This window comes from Mobula hypostoma, chromosome 22 (genome assembly GCF_963921235.1).
Source record: "Mobula hypostoma chromosome 22, sMobHyp1.1, whole genome shotgun sequence".
Lineage (NCBI taxonomy): Eukaryota > Metazoa > Chordata > Chondrichthyes > Myliobatiformes > Myliobatidae > Mobula > Mobula hypostoma.
In genome coordinates this window covers 10,740,868-10,763,205 of record NC_086118.1, presented here as the reverse complement: position 1 = coordinate 10,763,205, position 22,338 = coordinate 10,740,868, and the positions used below count along the sequence as shown (strand labels likewise).

Here is a 22,338-nt window from a genome sequence, read left to right as displayed (position 1 = left end):
GCAAACACTCACAGTTAAAGTATCCAGAAAAGATAATCCTTGGACTTCTGATATTTTGTTATTGGATAAATCAAGTTCCTGTAACTGAAAAAAAAACATAATGAGAAAACAAAATAAATGGATCAAAATTCACATTTATAGTTTCCTGATCATTGAATTCTTGAGTTCACTTCCCCAGTAAAAATTGCACTTCATAAAGCAATCCAGTATTTCTTCTACATCACACAGTGCTAGCATGATTCCTGCCACCTCCACCCCATCATACAATGCCAGCATTATACTCACTCCCCCTCCCCACCACACTAATGTTTGGCCCATCCACATCACTAACTTCTGTGTGGACTGCAATGTTCCGACAAGAACTGTCCTTTGTTATTCAAATAACAAGCCATGGGTGACAAAGGACATTAAGAACATCCTGAACGCCAAAAAGAGGGCGTTTAGAGATGGAAATAGGGAGGAGCTGAGGGCAATACAGAGTGACCTGAAAGCCAGGATCAGGGAGGCTAAAGACAGGTACAGGAGGAAGTTGAGTGGAAACTCCAGCAGAACAACACGAGAGGGGTCTGGAGGGGGATGAGGACAATCACTGGGTTCTGGCAAACTAGCAACAGAGGAGCGGAAGGCAGTGTGGAGAGGGCCAACGAACTTAACCTGTGCTTTAACAGATTTGACATTGTGGCCCCTGCCCATCCCACACATGAGCCATCTGTTGTCGGCCCCCAACCAACACATATTCCACTCTCCCCTCCTACCCCTCCTCACAGTCCCCCACCCTGCTCTCATGACTATACCCCTTCCCCACACGAAACCACTATGGTGGGCTTCACAGCTGAACAGGTGAGAAGACAGCTGAAACGTCTCAACCCAAGCAAGGCTGCAGGACCGGATGGCATCAGTAGCAGGGTGCTCAAAGCCTGTGCCTCTCAGCTATGTGGAGTACTTCGCCGTGTATTCAACCTGAGCCTGAGGCTCCAGAGGGTTCCTGTACTGTGGAAAACATCCTGCCTCGTCCCTGTGCCGAAGACGCCGTGCCCCAGCGGCCTCAATGACTACAGACCGGTGGCATTGACCTCCGACATCATGAAGACCCTGGAGAGACTTGTTCTGGAGCTGCTCCGGCCTATGGTCAGGCCACACTTAGATCCTCTCCAGTTTGCCTACCAGCCCCGACTAGGAGTTGAGGATGCCATCATCTTTCTGCTGAACCGTGTCTACGCCCCACCTGGATAAGCCAGCGAGCACTGTGAGGGTCATGTTTTTTTACTTCTCCAGTGCGTTCAACACCATCCGCCCTGCTCTGCTGGGGGAGAAGCTGACAGCGATGCAAGTGGATGCTTCCCTGGTATCATGGATTCCTGATTACCTGACTGGCAGACCACAGTACGTGTGCTTGCAACACTGTGTGTCCGACAGGGTGATCAGCAGCACTGGAGCACCACAGGGGACTGTCTTGTCTCCCTTTTGCTTCACCATTTATACCTCGGACTTCAACTACTGCACAGAATCTTGTCATATTCAGAAGTTTTCGGATGACTCTGCCAAAGTTGGATGCATCAGCAAGGGAGATGAGGCTGAGTACAGGGCTACGGTAGGAAACTTTGTCACATGGTGTGAGCAGAATTATCTGCAGCTTAATGTGAAAAAGACTAAGGAGCTGGTGGTAGACCTGAGGAGAGTTAAGGTACCGGTGACCCCTGTTTCCATCCAGGGGGTCAGTGTGGACATGGTGGAGGATTACAAATACCTGGGGATACGAATTGACATTAAACTGGACTGGTCTAAGAACACTGAGGCTGTCTACAAGAAGGGTCAGAGCCGCCTCTATATCCTGAGGAGACTGAGGTCCTTTAACATCTGCCGGACGATGCTGAGGATGTTCTACGAGTCTGTGGTGGCCAGTGCTATTGTGTTTGCTGTTGTGTGCTGGGGCAGCAGGCTGAGGGTAGCAGACACCAACAGAATCAACAAACTCATTCGTAAGGCCAGTGATGTTGTGGGGATGGAACTGGACTCTCTCACGGTGGTGTCTGAAAAGAGGATGCTGTCTAAGTTGCATGTCATCTTGGTCAATGTCTCCCATCCACTACATAATGTACTGGGTGGGCACAGGAGTACATTCAGCCAGAGACTCATTCCACCGAGATGCAGCACTGAGCATCATAGGAAGTCATTCCTGCCTGCGTCCATCAAACTTTACAACTCCTCCCTTGGAGGGTCAGACACCCTGAGCCAATAGGCTGGTCCTGGACTTATTTCATAATTTACTGGCATAATTTACATATTACTATTTAACTATTTATGGTTCTATTACTATTTATTATTTATGGAGCAACTGTAACGAAAACCAATTTCCCCCGGGATCAATAACGTATGACTATGACTAACCCGTACCTCAAATCTAATCAACCCCAAAAGACAGAACTACCTATGGCAGTAAACACACAAGCCACATCCCACCAATCAAAAACACTGAGTTCACCCTTAGAAGTGTACCAACCAGCAGGTTTTCAAGTGCAGAAATGTACATCACCAGTACCTTGTGACAAAGGCTTTGGCAGTGTGAATTTTATTAGCATTGATTGATTCCACTACATTAACATTATTCCAGCAAACCCTTTTAAGGTCCAGAGGAATATCCTGAAAACAGATTTTAGTACCTGAACACAACAAGTAGTTAGGCCCTGCCCATTGCTAAATAGTGTTACACTTTATAATAATAGACATAACAGATTACTTACAAACAGCTTGTAGTTATTGTAATTAGACAGTATACAACATGGATTGCATAGTGAAGGATGTAGGTACGTAAGACTTTGTAATTCAAAAAGAATTCCTACCATTATCTGTCAGCAATCACTATGATGAATCAAAATCTAGGGCTAAAAATTGTTCTAATTTACTTAAAATTGAACAACTATCAAGAACAAAATTAAGGATTACAGTACATTTTTCCGACAATTCAGACCAATCAATGGAACTGTTGGTTTATTTTATTCTAAGAATTCCATCTACATACAAATAATTGAAATAAAAATGGGAACAGCATGTTATTTAGTGTGTTCCATCATTCTATGAAATAATGACTTATCCCTGTCCTAACTTTGTATGCCCTCCTTTCCCAATGTCCTTCAGTGTCTTCAGCAAATAAAAACCTATCAACAACTGACTTAAAATTAACAACTAACACAGCATCAGTTGTAAGTAGCAGGGAGATAATTAAAAGACTACCACACTTCTAAGTGTATCCTAACTTTACTTCTGAAAGACTGGTTTTAATTTTTAGACCATGACAACCCATAAGTTCTATCTAATATTTGAAAATATCTCTTAGGGGACTTCCGGGTCATCAAGGGAATGGCGGCGTAAGGAAAAGGTCTCTCGACAAAAAAGAAGGTAAACTGCCCCAAAATCGAATTTAGACAAATACTTAATATTGCATAACTATATTAATAAAAGGGGCAAGGATGATGTCTAAGAACAAGAATAAAAAGTCCACTTCGAAGGCTGATAAACATAAAGAGATGCAGCAAGGCGACGGGCCTAGCTCCCCACGGCAAGCCAGGACGGAGATAATGAGGGGGAATCGGTGACTCTGTCTTTGATTCTCGGAGAGATTCACGAGTTCCGACAAGATAACAGCAAACAGCTCGAAGATATTAAAGGAGAAATAGTAAAAACTAACTCGCGGATAGATGAAGCCGAAGCGAGGATTGTTGGAATTGAAGAGAAGCTACAAAACGCCGAGGAAGTGATAGCAGAAATGCTGAAGCTACAAGACCAGCTCCAGTGGAAACTAATAGATCAAGAAGGCCGCTCGAGAAGGGAAAATGTGAGGATCTACGGAGTTCCCGAAGGAACCGAAGGTAAACCCGGATTGATGATTCCCTTCGTGGAGAAGCTGCTTAGAGAGAACCTTGATATACCGGCCGCAAAAGACCTACAGATAGAAAGGGCTCACCGCACGTTGGTACCACAGCCTCCGGCAGGCGCCCAGCCCAGATCGATTCTGATCAGATTTCTCAGTTACAGAACGAAGGAAGAGGTGCTTAAAAGAGCATGGCAAAAGAAAGGTTTCATGTGGAACAACTGCAAAATCAGTTTAGACCACGACTACGCACCGGGGATTCTTGCCAGACGGAAGGAATATACGGAAACACGGAGAGTCCTGAAGGAAAACAACATCAGATTCCAGACCCTGTATCCAGCTCGGCTGAGAGTCTTTTACGACAAAGGGACAAAAACTTACACTACGGTGGAGGAGGCAACGTTGGACCTGGCGGACCGGGGACTACCTATTAAAGTTATCACCCAACAGGAGTCGCTACTGGAGAGGATTCGGCAGAAGTCGTGGCAGTTAGTGGGGCGAGGACGCTCCACTCGAACCAGAGTGTCAAACTACAAGGAAAAGCTGCAAATATTCAGACGCGAATGTACAGAGAATACAGATTAATTAAGAGAAATGACTGAAAAGAGTAAATCGGACTTAAAAGTAAAATGAAAACTGGTAACTGAAAATAAACTAGGCGGAATAACTTGAATGATAGCAATATGGTCGAGACATAAATAGGAGAAAATTCTCTATGATTATTCAAACTGCTGAGGGCCCTCTAACACAGGGTGAAGATAGAGGTTATCCCTCTGAACTGAGGCGGGTCGGTGCTCAGGCCTCACTGTGGGAAGTCAGGAAAAATTTTCAAATGTTATACGTTCAGAAATGTCTAGGGTGTGGTTATATGTCTTGGTTTACTGTTGAGAAGGGATTGCTTACTGTTTGGTTAGAAAAGGAGAGTGCTTTTTTTCTACTAGAGAAAAATGCAAACTGAATTGGTAAAAATAATTTCCTATAATGTTAATGGGGTTTTGAATCCAATTAAAAGAAATAAGATTATGTCTAAATTGAAAAAAGAGAGGGCACAAATAGCTTTCCTCCAGGAAACACATATGAGCCAATCTGAACATGGAAAATTAAAAAGAATGGGCTTTAAGCATGTATTTTATTCATCATATAAATTGAGTCACAAAAGAGGGGTAGCTACTTTAATATCAAGTACTCTTAATTATGAACATATTTCAGAGACTAGAGACAAAGAAGGACGGTTTGTAAAAATCACAGGAAGAATAGAAGGTACAGAAATAACATTGCTGAATGTTTATGCTCCTCCAGGTAGTGAATGGTCATTTTATAGACACATTTTTGACCTAATGGTCAGTTCTCGAGGGGTAGTAATTTGTGGAGGGGATTTTAATATTAGATTAAATCCTATATTAGATTCTTCAAGAATAGTTACTCAGAATAAACCTCTGACTCAGAAAGTGAATTCATTGATGGAGGAGTTGGGAATTATAGATGTCTGGAGGGAATTACACCCTGCTAGTAAAGATTATACATATTACTCTTTCCCTCATTCAGCCTATTCAAGGATAGACTATTTCTTTATCTTTAATACAGATAGACTCAGGATAAAAAACTGTAATATTGCAACAATTGATCTGTCGGATCATAGCCCAGTCTCTATGTCTCTAATCCTGGAAAGGAAAATGAGGAAAACACTATGGAGGCTAAACTCACATATACTCAATAACCCGAAAGTAATGGAGAGATTAGGGGGAGAAATCAAAGAATATCTAGACCTTAATGACACGGGAGAAACATCACCAGTGATTTTATGGGATACATTGAAAGCTGTACTGAGAGGGAAAATTATTTCCATTACTACTCACATGAAAAAAATCAATGCACAAAAATTAGCAGACCTTCAAGGAAAATTAAAACAACTTCAAGTTGTAGATAGCAACAAAAGTAATTCAAATCGAAAACAGGAAATTAGGAAATTGCAAAGTGAAATTGATGATATTTATACGTTGGAAACTCAAAGAAATTTTTTTTACCTGAGACAAAAGAATTATGAGGTAGGAGGTAAATCAGCTAGATTATTAGCATATAAATTACGAAAACAACAAGCAGACAATACAATTCATAAAATAAAGAATCCAAAGACAAAGCTTGTGGAGAGTACAATAGGGAAAATTCAAGAGAGTTTTGAAACATATTATCGAGAGCTGTACTCCCAACCCCGGGCCCCCAATGAGCCCTATATAGACAGTGTATTGAATTTTTTAGATCTACCTAAACTTACAGATTTACAAAATGAAAGTTTATTAGAACCAGTAACTGTCAAAGAACTGAACGTGGCCATCTCTAGGTTAAAGGCTGAAAAGTCCCCGGGTTCTGATGGGTTTACCTCAGAGTGGTACAAGTCCCTGAAGACACAGTTAGCCCCATTACTACTTAACACCTTTAATTGGATCTTGCAGAGAGGAGAAACTCCACCTTCCTGGAGAGAAGCGATTATTTCAGTTATTCCTAAAGAGGGTAAAGATAAACTAGAATGTGGCAATTATCGGCCAATTAGTGTTCTTAATTTAGATTACAAACTATTTACATCTATATTAGCGCGCAGATTGGAAAAGCTTTTACCTGGCCTAATCCATTTAGACCAGACTGGATTTATTCAACAAAGACAAACACAGGACAACATAAGGAGAACTCTGCACATATTAGAACAGGTTAATAAGAACGAGACAGAGACAATGGTAGTAGGATTGGACGCTGAGAAAGCTTTTGATTCGGTTAGTTGGGCATTCCTATACAGAGTGTTAGGAAGATTCGGCTTTCAAGAAAGGTTTATTAAAGTAATTCAGACTCTATATGACAGCCCTACAGCCCGAATTAAGATAAATGGGGACCTCTCTGACTCCTTCATTTTAGAGAGAGGCACTAGACAGGGATGCCCAATTTCTCCTCTCCTTTTTGCGCTATATATTGAACCACTTGCCCAACTAATAAGACAGAGCGAAATCGTAAAAGGTATCAAGGTGGCAGGGATTGAACAGAAAGTGGCGTTATTCGCAGATGATGTTTTGGTCTATCTGAGTGAACCAGAAAAATCATTTATAGGATTGTTTACACTGTTGGATGACTTTGGGAAAATATCAGGTTATAAAATAAATGTAAAGAAAACGCAGGTTATGTCCCTAAATTATACACCATCCAAAAAATTGCAGGATACATACGATCTTAAGTGGGAAGCTAAATCATTAAAATATTTAGGAATAACCCTGCCGAAGGATCTTTCAACACTGTCACAGGTAAATTATGGGCCATTAATCTCAGAGATAAAAGCAGATATGCATAGATGGAATCTTATCCTCTTTTTAAGTTTAAATTCAAGGATAAATACTATAAAAATGAATATTCTTCCTCGGTTATTATATCTTTTCCGTACTTTACCAGTGGAGGTGGATGATAATCAATTCAGGGAATGGGACAAATGGATTTCCCGCTTCATTTGGCAAGGAAGGAAACCTAGAGTTCAATATAACACCTTACAGTTAGGGAAGGAAGGAGGAGGTATGGTTCTTCCTTGCCTGAGAAATTATTTTTATGCCTCACAGATAACCCCTCTGTTATATTGGTGTAATAGGGAATATAAGGCTAGATGGAAGGAAATAGAATTTGGATTAGTTGACAGTTTTCCTCTTCAGGCCTCAATAGCTGACAAAGGATTGATGGCCCAGTTGGAAAAATTTAATAATGCTTGGATAAATCTTACATTAAAAGTACGGCAGAAGGTGGTTAATTCATGTGGAATTAATAACATGTTAAAACTCTTTAGATGGTGTGCATATGATACCGAATTCCTTCCCAACAGAGGAGATAAAAGATTTGAGCTATGGATAAAGAAAGGTCTTACAACCTACCTCTCATTTATAGATAAAAGAGTATTACAAAGTTTCCAAATCCTGCAGGACAAACATGGCCTAGAACATAATGACTTTTTTAGGTACCTTCAAATACGAGACTATGTTAACCAGAGTTGTAGATATACAGACCTATCAACAGTAGAATTAGAATTTTTCAAGATTCTGAATTCGGCTTGCAGTTCAATACCTAGTAAATCAGTTTCTCGCCTATATAATGCACTCTCCCATGCTAAAAATGTAAATACACTGTATATTAAAGAGAAGTGGGAGAAAGAAGCGGGGTTGGTACTTTCAGAGGAGGCTTGGGGGAAAATCTGCAGCTTTCAATGGTCCTCGACTAATTCTTTGACTTGGAGAGAACATTGTTGGAAAAACATTATAAGATGCTTCAAGACCCCATATCAGGAAAAATATAAAGATACAAATGTGATGGGTTGGAGAAGGTGCGGCTCCAAGGAGGCAAATCATTTTCATATTTTCTGGGGTTGCCCTAAATTAAGTCTATTTTGGGAAGGTATTCATAGAACATTAGTTAAGGTACTTAGGTCCCAGATACCTCTGAACTTTGAGACGCTCTATTTGGGGCATATATTGTTCCTTGAACAGAAGGAAGATATAAAGTTGCTGCAGGCCCTCTTAGCGGCAAGTAAGAAATCAATCACTAGAAAATGGCTAAATCCAATACCACCTACATTAGAAGATTGGTACGAAATTATCTTGGAAATATTTAAAATGGAAAAGGTGACTTACTCCCTGAGAACTCAAAAAGAAACATTTTATCAAATCTGGAATAAATGGATTGAATATATAACCCCAATGCGAGCAGACTTTGATGACTCTCCTAATGATTTATATTGCTCTTCTCATCAACACAGTAATATTGCTAACGTAAGCACCCCTAGTCTAAATGTTTGGTTTTTTTTGGAAAATAGAGAATTAACACAAGTAAAGGGAAAGATTTGGGAAAGGGATAAAAAAAATGAAAAAATTAAGTAAATAAGTACATAGGGATTGGATAATTATGTCTGCGGGCAGGAACAAGCACGAACAAATTGGGATATAAACACCTACAATGGTTGGTATATAGGCTTGTATGCAACATTTTGGACCAGTGGAAATGGTCCGGAAGGGTTGTATGGAAACTATTATTACCATTTTTCTTAACAACAAATTTCATTACTTAGCCTAATAGGTTAGATTTACCACAGTACATAATTATCTATTTAGATGTTTATTTTCCTTTTATATCATCTCAATGTGTACTTAAGAATGTATAAATAATTGTAGTTTTATACATATAAAAAAATGGAAAAGGTTATATGTGTGAAAAAAGTACATGATAATTGTGAATTCCTCATCCAAATAAAAATAAAATTAAAAAAAAAGAAAATATCTCTTAACCCTTTAAACTTCAAGGAATTCAACTCTGTTTATTGTAATCTGAGGAGTAAAGGAAATCATGCAGTATCTCAATCTGGAGTGTCCAAATTTTAACATTACCTACTTAAAAGTAAATGTTCACTATGAGCATCGGAACTAATTTGGTTCTCATTTTAAATTCAGGAACAAAACAATTGACACTTTAAATACATTCCAGTTTTTTGATATTCTATTTTTGTAGTAAGTACCATTGCAAATACTTTCTATTGTTCTCTGTCATAAAGTGTTACAGAAACTACCCTACCTAAAGAGAAGAATGAACTTCAGAAACTGTGGCTAAGTTGTGGACAAGGCAAACAAAAAAAGGGAAAAGAAAAGCAATTCTGTTAAATGCAATAACTTGCAAAGTTACCATGTATATTCACTTCTAGCAGAGGACACAGCTTAAAATACTTAATTACTTTCTATAACTGTGAAATCATACATATGAAACGTTTTACTTCAGTAACCACTATTTTTTCCAGTACAAATCTTTTGGTGCCCTGCAGTTCGTTGCTCCAGGAGCTTGATCGGTTGGTTTGTGGCATCTGCTGCAAAAACAGATGACTTTAGGGTTTGGGAATAGGAAGGCTATCAGTAAACCTCAACAGCACTGAGAGGGAAATCCTGAAAGCAGCTAGAAGTAGAATGGGTAGGAACGCTTGAAATGGCCCAGTACAGCCCTGGCATAAGAATCTATAATTTCCCAATATCAAAATTTAAGTAAGGCCTAACCAAGGACATGAAAAAAATAGCAGAAATGTAAATTTATTTGCTGATACAATCAGACTGCTATTGCATGCATAAAAGAATGACAATGAAACATTAAGATAGCAAGAAATTCGAGAGAGTCAGAAGCAGAAGTGAGCGTAGCTGATATTTCTAAGGAGAAGACGCTTGGGAAGCTGAAAGATCTTAAGATAGATAAGAAACCTGGACCAGATGTACTATACCTGAGGGTTCTGAAAGAGGTGACTGAAGAGATTGTTTAGGCATTAGTAATGATCTTTCAAGAATTACTAGATTCTGGAATGGTTCCAGAGGACTGGAAAATTGCAGATGTCCCTATACTGGAGTGGAGTGGAGAGAACGAGCAGTTTCAAGTTCCTGGGTGTCAAGATCTCTGAGGACCTAACCTGGTCCCAACATATCGATGCAGTTATAAAGATGGCTAGTCAGCGAGTATACTTCATTAGGAGTTTGAAGAGATTTGGTATATCAACAAATACATTCAAAAACTTCTATAGATGTACTGTGGAGAGCATTCTGACAGGCTGCATCACTGTCCGGTATGGAGGGGCTACTGCACAGGACCGAAAGAGGCTGCGGAGGGTTGTAAATCTAGTCGGTTCCATCTTGGGTACTGGCCTACAAAGTCTACAAAGTACCCAGGACATCTTCAAGGAGTGGTGTCCCAGAAAGGCAACGTCCATTATTAAGGACCTCCAGCACCCAGGGCATGCCCTTTTCTCACTGTTACCATCAGGTAGGAGATACAGAAGCTTGAAGGCACACACTCAGCGATTCAGGAACAGCTTCTTCCCCTGTGCCATCCGATTCCTAAATGGACATTGAAACCTTGGACACTACCCCAGCTTTTTAATATATGTTATTTCTGTTTTTTGCACAATATTAACCTATTCAATATACGTATACTGTAATTGATTTATGTATTTATTTATTTTTTTTCCTTTCTTCTATATTATGTATTGCATTGAACTGCTGCTGCTAAGTTAACAAATTCAGGACACATGCCAGTGATAATAAACCTGATTCTGATTCTGATTCCACTCTTTAAGAAGGGAGGGAGGCAGAAGAAAGGAAATTATAGGCCAGTTAGCCTGACTTCAGTGGGTGGGAAGATATTGGAGTCACTATTAAGGATGAGGTTTTGGTGTACTAAGAGGCACATGACAAAATAGACCAAAGTCAGCATGGTTTTCTGAAGGGGAAATCTTGCACAAATCTTTGGAAATTCTTTGAGGAAATTACAGAGAGGATAGTCAAAGGAGAATCAGTGAATGTTGTTTGCATGGATTTTCAGAAAGCCTTTGAAAAGATGCCACACATGAGACTATTTAACAAGATAAGGACCCATTATATTACAGGAAGGATACTAGCATGGACCAAAGATTGGTGACTGGCAGCAGACTAAGAGTATGAATAAAGGCAGCCATTTCTGGTTGGCTGCCAATGACTAGCGGTGTTCCACAGGGGCAGGTGTCAGGAATGCTCCTTTTTGTGTTACATGATTTGGATGATGGAATTGATGGTTTTGTGGCCAAGTTTACAGACAATATGAAGATATGTGGAGGGTACGTGTTAAGGAAGCAGAGAGTCTGCAGAAAGCCTTAAACAGATTGGGACGATGGGCAAATAAGTAGCAGATGCAAGATAGTGTAGGGAAGCATATGGTCATGCACTTTTGTAGAAGAGATAAAGACAGATTATTTCCTAGACAGGGGGAAAATTCGAAAGTCAGAGGTGCAACGGAACTTGGGAGTCCTTGTGCAGGATTCCCGAAAGGCTAACTTGCAGGTTGAGTTGGTGGTGAGGAAGGCAAATACAATGTTAGCGTTCATTTCAAGAGGACTAGAATATAAGAGCAAGGATGCTTAGGTTTTATAAGGCATTGGTCAGACCTCACTTGGAGTACTGTGAGCAGTTTTGGGCCACTTATCTAAGAAAAGATGTGCTGCATTGTAGAGGAGGTTCATGAGAATGACTCCAGGAATTAAAGAGTTAATGTGTGAGGAGCATTTGATGGCACTGAGTCTGTACTCGTAGATTTTAGAAGAACGGAGCGGGGGGAATTCTCACTGAAACCTAATGAATATTAAAAGGCGTAGATAAAGTGGATATGGAGGGGATGTTTCCTATAATGGGTGTGTCAAGGACCAGAGGGCATAAAGTAGACGGATGCCCATTTAGAACAGAGATAAGGAAAAATTTCTTTAGCCAGAGGGTAGTGAATCCGTGGAATTCCCTGCCACAGATGGCTGTGGAGGCCAAGTCATTGAGTATAATTCAAGCAGAGTTTGACAGGTTCTTGATTAGTCAGGGTGTCAAAGGTTATCGGGAGAAGGTAAGAGAATGGCATGAGGGATAATTAATCAGATATAATGGAATGGAGTAGATTTGAAGGGCCAAATGATCTAATTTTGCCCCTATGTCTTCTGGTCTTGTGACTACAGCTCAGGAGGCCGCAACCTAGCCTACCATGTCAACACCTCATACTAGCAAAGAAGTCCATTACCAGTTCTCTGTTCTTCTTCGCTGGACATTGAAATGAGTTTTCCTCAAGTGAAAATCTAAGTATTCTGGGTGATTTTCATGTTATAACCACTCAAATCCACACCACTTTTTACTCCTTACTTGGACTTTCCGCTCTCTGCGCACCCCCCCCCCTTCAGTTCAGTCCCTTGAACATCTCTATCAGAACTCCATCCAAACTTCTTTGCTCCAAGGACAACATTCCCAGTTTCTCCAGTCTTTCTTCACAGCTGAAATCCCTCATTCCTAGGCCATTCTAGTGGATCTATTCCGTAATCTCTCTAAAACCTTCAGATTCCTCTTTAAGAGAGGAGACCTGAATTTTTGGCCTATTTTTAGATTGTAAACTTCCTGCTTCTTCTGCCTCCCTCACCCCTAGTTTATGAAAACCAGGATTCCATATGCCACACTAACCACTCTCATATCTTGTCTGTCACTTTCAAAAATGTATCCTTATTTCTTCTACTCCTGCACGCCCTTTAGAAGAATGTTTATTAGCCTATATCATGCCTCTTTCATCTTTCTGCCACAGTGTGTCACTCCAGAGATCTCAATATTAGGCTTAATTTGTCACTTGAACATCCATCTGTTAATCTACCCATATCCTCTTGCAGTCTATTTCTACTCTCATAGAATCATAGAAATTTACATTGCAGAAACAGGCCCTTCCCATCCAATTCTCTGTACCAACTGTGATCTCTATCTACATTAATCTCATTAATCTGCATTAGCCCCATGTCCCTCTACACTTTTCTTGTGTAATTATCTGTCCAAGCGCCTTTTAAATGTGTAATTTTATCTTGCTTCTGCCATTTCACTGGCAGCATGTTCCACTGCCCTCTGTGTGAAAAATTTATGCTCAGATCTTTAAATGTTACCCCATCATCTTAAACCAGTGACTGCCCTGGAATAAAGACTCTATCTACACTGCTCATGATTTTATAAACTTTGATAGTGTCTTCTCTTAGACTCCTACATTCCCATGAGAATAAACCCAGCCTTAGACATAATTCTCCAATCCAGGCAATATCCTAGTAAATCTCTTCTGCACTCTTTATTGTACTGCATCCTTCCTTTACTCCCTGTATACCCATGACAGTGTTGCCACCCACAGCTCTAACCTACTAATTAAATTTGCCAACGACACTACATTGATTGGCCTTATCTCAGACAATAACGAGGTGGCCTACAGGGAAGAAGTCATCTCTCTGACACAGCGGGGTCAAGAAAACAACCTCTCCCTCATTGTGAATTACAGGAAGAATGGAGACCAGCTAACGCCTATTGACATCAATGGATCTGGGGCTGAGAAGGTAAACAGTTTTAAGTTCCTCGGCATCCACATCATCGAGGACCTCACGTGGTCTGTACACACCAACTGTGTGGTGAAGAAGGCACAATAGCGCTTCTTTCACCTCAGACAGTTGAGGAAGTTGGCATGGGCCCCCAGATCCTAAAAACTTTCTACAAGGGCACAATTGAGAGCATCCTGACTGGCTGTATCACTGCCTGGTATGGGAATTATACCTCCTTTAATCACAGGACTCTGCAGAGAGTGGTGTGGACAGCCCAGCATATCTATAGTTGTGAACTTCCCATGATTCAGGACACTTACAAAGGCAGTTGTGTAAAAGGGCCCATAGGATCATTGGGGACCCAAGTCACCCCAACGACAATCTATTCCAGCTGCTACCATCTGAGAAACGGTACCGCAGCATAAAAACCAGGACCAACAGGCTTCGTGACAGCTTCTTCCACCAGGCCATCAGACTAATGAACTCACACTGATTTGAGTGTATTCTCAAATTGACTGTTCCATTGACCGTTCTATTTATTATAATTTATTATAAATTACTATGATTGCACGTTTAGACAGGGACATAACTTAAAGAACTCCTCATGTATGTGAAGGATGAAAGGAATAAAGTCAACTCACTTCAAATCATTCAATTCAACTCTGCACTATAGTCCAAACATGGTCTAACCAATGTTTTTCTACAGCTGCAAAATGAATTCCAATTCTTATACTCAATGCTTTGGGCTATGAAGACAAGTATAACAAAGTCCTTCTCCTTAATCCTTTACAAGTTTTAAAATTTTAAATTTTTTTCCAAATTTGATGCCATTTGCAACTGGTGAAATTTTAATATGCATACCCATAAACAAGTCATTAATATACATCTTAAAAGTAGTTGTCTTAGCTGACTTCCAAAGAACTGTCCTCCTGTCAGAAAAACAGGCGTTTACCATGCTTGCTGTTCTTGTTCAAATTCTGTAACTATGCTGACAATTAAACTTTTACTCCATGGAGATCTATTTATTTTGTTTTCTGTGGGAGTTAGCCAACTGCTTCTCAGTAGCGTAGTGGTTAGCACAACACTTTACAGAACCAGCAACCCAGATTCGATTTCCACCGCTGTCTGTAAGGAGTTTGTTATGTTCCCTCCATAACCAGATGGGACTCTCCCACGGTCCAAAGACCTACCAGTTGGTAGGTTAGTTGGTTATTATAAATTGTCCTGTGATTAGGTTAAGATTTTACTGGATGGCACGGCTCAAAGAGCCAGAAAGGTGTATTCCACGCTGAATTCTCAATAAATAAAAATAAATTAAAATCCACAACTTTTCCCTCAACTTTTTCTATTCACTCAAAGATTCAATCAGGTTAGTCAAGCATAATTTGTCGCCAATTTATTAAATTCATGTTAGCTTTCTTTATAACTCAAACTTTTCTAAATGCCTATCAATCTTTACTTTTACTATTGTTCCTAAAAGCTTCACTGCCAAGGTTAAACTGATAGCCTCTGAGTTGTATGGCATGTTTTTCCATCTCTTTTTTCACAAGGGTATCATGTATGCCATGCCACCTGATTGATTGTTCTTAAATGGATCACTGCCAACCATCACTAAAATATAAAGACCCGATTGTGCAGCTGGGGAGAGTGACATTAAAACAGCTTCTCCAAGCCGTGACCCCCCCCCCCCCACACACCCCTGGTCCAAAATCCACTACTGATGTATCTTAGGTGTATCAATTGAGTACTGAATAGTACCTTGTGCCTGCTTCCACATCTTGTTGGAACAGAGGCTCTATTTCCTAAGGAAGCTAAAGCACGCTCTCCTCCCTCCTCACCTGCTGATCAACTTCTATCAGACAACTATAGAGAGCCTCCTGACATATTGCTGTGCAGTGTGGTTTGCCAGCTGCACAGAACAGAACAGGAAGGACTCGCAGCGGGTGGTGAGGGTAGCAGAGCAGGTTATTGGCACAACATTACCCTCCCTCAGAGACATTTATACTGGCAGACTTCAAAAGAAGGCTACTTGTATTTCAAAGGATCCCACTCATCCTGGATATCACCTGTTTTCCCCTCTGTCTTCTGGGAAGAGATACAGAGCATTAAGGACGAAAACAAAGAGACTCCTTAACAGCTTCTACCCACAAGCAGTGAAATGTATAACACCCCTTTCCTTCTCCTGCCCCCTCCTAAGACGGCAGCAGCTAAATGCATCACACTTCCAGGAATGGCAGGTGTGCAATAGTCCTACCCCACCCCCCCATCCATATATTATTAATCTTGGACTGCACTCCTGAGGTTTCAGAGTTTATTTTACGTATATATTCTTCCTCATGCTGCAAAACGTTGAGCTGCTAAACTGTGTTTCATTGCTCCATAACAATGACAATAAAGATATTCTACTTCTTCTTCTTCTTCTTGTTTCCTCAGTATCTGAAGCTTTGAGTCATTATGTGTCATTATGGTTGAACAAATTTCAATATTGGCTGCACATTAATTAATTATTGTGCTTTGGTCAGATCATGAAGTCCTGCCAGGTCCTTGCTGGGATTCAATACCTGTTGTTCCCATCTAGTGTATTCTGTTACAGATAAGATTGTGTTCCTACAAAATTATTTTTCTCCCATTGAATCCTATGTTTTAAATGGAGATGCATTCCTACAAAAGTTTTTCTCTCAACAGGAATGCCCCTGTGTATGAACACATATCAATAGAAGGGATTGTATTGTCAGTTTCCAAAGCAAATCCCTTAAGTGACTGCCCGCTGTAAACCAGTCACCTGCAATCATTATTCTTCGTAAACTAGTTGTTATTTGTTATGCCATTTGTGTTTATTTACTTGTTTATTTTCACATAAATTCTGTAAAAGCAAATTTTTGTTCTGTATCTGAACTATTTGGGAGTGGTTTGTGGATCACATAATTGTGAATATCTGTTACCCAACTGCATAACATAGCAATGCACCCCTATTTCTTCTGCAAGAACCGCTGATTAAGGGAGATTCCTCAGGTCCAATGTGGGCAAAGCAGATTACTGTAGATCAGTGAATCCTACACTTTTTTCGGTTCCCACCCCTTTGGCTCCCAGACCACATTCGCAGCACACAACATCTCCCTTTCCCACCATTACATAAAACTATAAAGAATTTTGATTTATGATGCACAGTGAAAGTAAGCAGGGACTACAAATTCAAAGGAGTGATAGGTAATTGCAAAAATTATCAAATCTATTTCAATTCAATTCAGTTCAAGTTTAATTGTCATTTAACCATTCATGAATACTCATGAATACAGCCAAAGGAAACAGCGTTACTGTGGGGTCAAGGTGCAAAGACACATTACCAGCAGTCACACACAAGATCACAATCACATAATAAGAGTCCCAACGCCCACCCTGCGACGTCCTGGCTTGATGCCCAGACCTCCCATATACAGGTCAGCAAACCCATATGGCTACGGCTATTTAAGCTACAAATAAAATTATTTCTTTAATTACAATAAAACAATTCTCATCAACAATTTTAGAGCATAAATTAGCAGTCCAACTATTCACTACTTTATTGCTTTTTCACCTTTCAATGAGATGGATGGGCTTGGTGCAGTGATATCAGCTTCTCAAGATCAAGCTGAGTGTCACTCAAAAGGAGCCTCAGATCACCATGCAGTCTTTTTTGCTGCTTTGAAAGAAGTTGGGTGACTGCACTGAAACCACACTCCACTAATTATGATATTGGAAAGACAATAAAGAACTTCTCGACCTTTTTCCAAAGTGCAGGATAGTGTTGAGATTTCCTTCTGCAACCAAAACTCTTGATATGATTTTTTTTAAACCTCAGCTGCAGCTCAAAGTCATTTTACAGTGAGATCAGTTCTTCCTCCACATTTCCTGTTGATTCCTCATTATAAGTGCTCAGGAATGGATTTATTACCCAAACTGGGAATTTGGATTGAGAGAAGATCCTGAAATCTGCCTGACTTGTCTTTATGCATCTCACCCAGGTGGGCAAGTTTATTGGAAGACCATCATCCAGCATTCTTTCCTTCTCTTCCAACTCAAAGCGGCTGGGAAATTGGAAAAGGTTGTAACGGCCAGTGTTGCACTTAAATAGGGTTAACTTAGACAAAAGTGTGGAAACAAGTGATTTGACTTTACACCATTTCCTTGCAATTGAAGACTAATTTCATTAAACTTTGCAAATAATTCTGACAAATAAGCAATGTCATGCTTATATATACACATGACCGTGTGGCTAGGCATAGGTGAAATACCATCTATAAATTTGCTGATGATACAACCATTGTTGGTAGAATCTCAGGTGGTGACGAGAGGGCTTACAGTAGTGAGATATGCCAACTAGTGGAGTGGTGTCACAGCAACAACCTTGCACTCAACGTCAGTAAGACGAAAGAGCTGACTGTGGACTTCAGGAAGGGTAACACATACCAATCAGAGGAGGGAAAGCGAAGGTGAGCAGACAGGTAGTGCAGAGCACCCCTGTAGCCATTCCCCTGAATAATAAGTTTACCGTCCTGGATACTGTTGGCGGGGATGACCGACCAGGTGTGAGCCACGGTGGCAGGGCCTCTGGCACTGAGTCTGACCCGGTGGTGCAGAAGGCTGGGACGGAAAAGAGGAGAGCTGTCGTCATTGCAGACTCTATAGCCAGGGGAGCAAACAGGAGATTTTGTGGACGTGAGAAGGACACCCGCATGGTTTGTTGCCTCCCAGGTGCCAGGGTCCAGGATGTCTCTGACCAGGTGCACGACATCCTGGTACGAGAGGGAAAGCAACCAGAAGTCGTGATACACGTTGGTACCAACGACATAGGCAGGAAGAGGGATGAGGTCCTGAAGTGTGAGTTTCGGGAACTGGGCAGAAGGCTGAAGAACAGGACCTCAAGGGTGGCGTTCTCAGGATTGCTGACAGTGCTACGTGACAGTGATGGTAAGAATTGGAGAATGGCAGTTGAATGCGTGGCTGAGGAGTTGGTGCAGGGAGCAGGGTTTTAGATTTTTGGACCATTGGGATGTCTTCTGGGGAAGGTGGGACCTGTACAGATTGGATGGGTTGCACCTGAACTCGAGGGGGAGCAATATCCTTGCAGGTAGGTTTGCTAGCATGGTTCAGGAGGGTTTAAACTAATTTGCAAGGGGGACGGGACCCAGAGCAATAGAGCAGTGAAAGAAGTGCATGGAGTAAAGCCGGATCTAACATATAGAAAGGTTTTGAGGAAAGAGAAGCAGAATAAACGGTGTAAAGACAGTAAGATAGAAGGGCTGAAGTGTGTGTACCTCAATGCAAGAAGCATCAGGAACAAAGGTGATGAACTGAGAGTTTGGATACATACATGGAATTATGACGTAATGGCCATTACAGACACTTGGCTGGCACCAGGGCAGGAATGGATTCTCAATATTCCCGGATTTCAGTGCTTTAAAAGGGATGGCGGGGGGAAAAGGGAGGAGAGGTGGCATTATTGGTCAGGGATACCATTACAGCTACAGAAAGGGTGGGTAATGTAGCAGGATCCTCTTTTGAGTCAGTATGGGTAGAGGTCAGGAACAGGAAGGGAGCAGTTACTCTATTGGGGGGTATTCTATAGGCCCCCTGGTAGCAGTGGAGATACAGAGGAGCAGATTGAGAGGCAGAGCTTGGAAAGGTGCAAAAATAACAGAGTTGTTATCATGGGTGACTTTAACTTCCCTAATATTGATTGGCACCTGATTAGTTCCAAGGGTTTAGATGGGGCAGAGTTTGTTAAGTGTGTCCAGGACGGATTCCTGTCACAGTATGTGGACAGGACGACTAGGGGGAATGCCATACTAGATCTAGTACTAGGTAATGAACCGGGTCAGGTCACAGATCTCTCAGTGGGTGAGCATCTGGGGGACAGTGACCACCGCTCCCTGGCCTTTAGCATTATCACGGAAAAGGATAGAATCAGAGAGGACAGGAAAATTTTTAATTGTGGAAGGGCAAATTATGAGGCTATAAGGCTAGAACTTGTAGGTGTGAATTGGGATGATGTTTTTGCAGGGAAATGTACAATGGACATGTGGTCGATGTTTAGAGATCTCTTGCAGGATGTCAGGGATAAATTTGTCCCGGTGAGGAAGATAAAGAATGGTAGGGCGAAGGAACCATGGGTGACAAGTGAGGTGGAAAATCTAGTCAGGTGGAAGAAGGCAGCATACATGAGGTTTAGGAAGCAAGGCTCAGATGGGTCTGTTGAGGAACATAGGGAAGCAAGAAAGGAGCTTACGAAGGGACTGAGAAAAGCAAGAAGGGGGCATGAGAAGGCCTTGGTGAGTAGGGTAAAGGAAAACCCCAAGGCATTCTTCAATTACGTGAAGGAAAAAAGGATGACAGGAGTGAAGGTAGGACTGATTAGAGATAAAGGTGGGAAGATGTGCCTGGAGGCTGTGGAAGTGGGCAAGGTCCTCAATGAATACTTCTCTTCGGTATTCACCAATGAGAGGGAACTTGATGATGGTGAGGACAATATGAGTGAGGTTGATGTTCTGGAGCATGTTGATATTAAGGGAGAGGAGGTGTTGGAGTTGTTAAAATACATTAGGATGGATAAGTCCCCGGGGCCTGACGGAATATTCCTCAAACTGCTCCACGAGACGAGGGAAGAGATTGCTGAGCCTCTGGCTAGGATCTTTATGTTCTCGTTGTCCACGGGAATGGTACCGGAGGATTGGAGGGAGGCGAATGCTGTCCCCTTGTTCAATAAAGGTAGTAGGGATAGTCCGGGTAATTATAGACCAGTGAGCCTTACGTCTATGGTGGGAAAGCTGTTGGAAAAGATTCTTAGAGATAGGATCTATGGGCATTTAGAGAATCATGGTCTGATCAAGGACAGTCAGCATGGCTTTGTGAAGGGCAGATCGTGTCTAACAAACCTGATAGAGTTCTTTGAGGAGGTGCCCAGGCATACAGATGAGGGTAGTGCAGTGGATGTGATCTACATGGATTTTAGTAAGGCATTTGACAAGGTTCCACACGGTAGGCTAATTCAGAAAGTCAGAAGGCATGGGATCCAGGGAAGTTTGGTCAGGTGGATTCAGAATTGGCTTGTCTGCAGAAGGCAGAGGGTCATGGTGGAGGGAGTACATTCAGATTGGAGGGTTGTGACTAGTGGTGTCCCACAAGGATCTGTTCTGGGACCTCTACTTTTCGTGATTTTTATTAACGACCTGGATGTGGGGGTAGAAGGGTGGGTTGGCAAGTTTGCAGATGACACAAAGGTTGGTGGTGTTGTAGATAGTGTAGAGGATTGTTGAAGATTGCAGAGAGACATTGATAGGATGCAGAAGTGGGCTGAGAAGTGGCAGATGGACTTCAACCCGGAGAAGTGTGAGGTGGTACACTTTGGAAGGACAAACTCCAAGGCAGAGTACAAAGTAAATGGCAGGATACTTGGTAGTGTGGAGGAGCAGAGGGATCTGGGGTACATGTCCACAGATCCCTGAAAGTTGCTTCACAGGTGGATAGGGTATGTAAGAAAGCTTATGGGGTGTTAGCTTTCATAAGTCGAAGGATAGAGTTTAAGAGTCGCGATGTAATGATGCAGCTCTATAAAGCTCTGGTTAGGCCACACTTGGAGTACTGTGTCCAGTTCTGGCCCCCTCACTATAGGAAGGATGTGGAAGCATTGGAAAGAGTACAGAGGAGATTTACCAGGATGCTGCCTGGTTTAGAGAGTATGCATTATGATCAGAGATTAAGGGAGCTAGGGCGTTACTCTTTGGAGAGAAGGAGGATGAGAGGAGACATGATAGATGTGTACAAGATAATAAGAGGAATAGATAGAGTGGATAGCCAGCGCCTCTTCCCCAGGGCACCACTGCTCAATACAAGGGGACATGGCTTTAAGGTAAGGGATGGGAAGTTCAAGGGGGATATTAGAGGAAGGTTTTTTACTCAGAGAGTGGTTGGTGTGTGGAATGCACTGCCTGAGTCAGTGGTGGAGGCAGATACACTAGTGAAGTTTAAGAGATTACTAGACAGGTCTATGGAGGAATTTAAGGTGGGGAGTTATATGGGAGGCAGGGTCTGAGGGTCGGCACAACATTCTGGGCCGAAGGGCCTGTACTGTGCTGTACTATTCTATGTTCTATGTTCTATAATCCTCATAGAGGGATCAGAAGTGAAGAGAGTGAGCAGCTCCAAGTTCCTGGGTGTCAAGATCTCTGAGGATCTAACCTTGTCCCAACATATCAATGTGGTTATAAAGAAGGCAAGACAGTGGAGATTTGGCATGTCAACAAATACACTCAAAAACTTCTTTTGATGTACTGTGGAGAGCATTCTGACAGGCTGCATCACTGTCTGGTATGGAGGGGCTACTGCACAGGACCGAAAGAAGCTACAGAAGGTTTTAAATCTAGTCAGCTCTATCTTGGGCACTCGCTTACAAAATAACCAAGACATCTTTAGGGAGCGGTGTCTCAGAAAGGCAGCATCCATTATTAAGGACCTCCAGCACCCAGGGCATGTCCTTTTCTCACTGTTACCATCAGGTAGGAGATACAGAAGCCTGAAGGCACACACTCAGTGATTCAGGAACAGCTTC

General features: G+C 41.7%; 1 protein-coding gene across 1 annotated transcript in view; it reads right to left on the bottom strand.

Moving 5' to 3' along the window:
• The window catches only part of LOC134336622 (protein phosphatase 1 regulatory subunit 7-like), a 170,862-nt gene that overhangs the window by 84,073 nt on the left and 64,451 nt on the right, over positions 1–22,338 (bottom strand). The window contains exon 9 of the mRNA XM_063030965.1: positions 13–84. Coding sequence (XP_062887035.1) covers positions 13–84 — 72 coding nt within the window. The remainder of the gene's footprint in view (positions 1–12; positions 85–22,338) is intronic.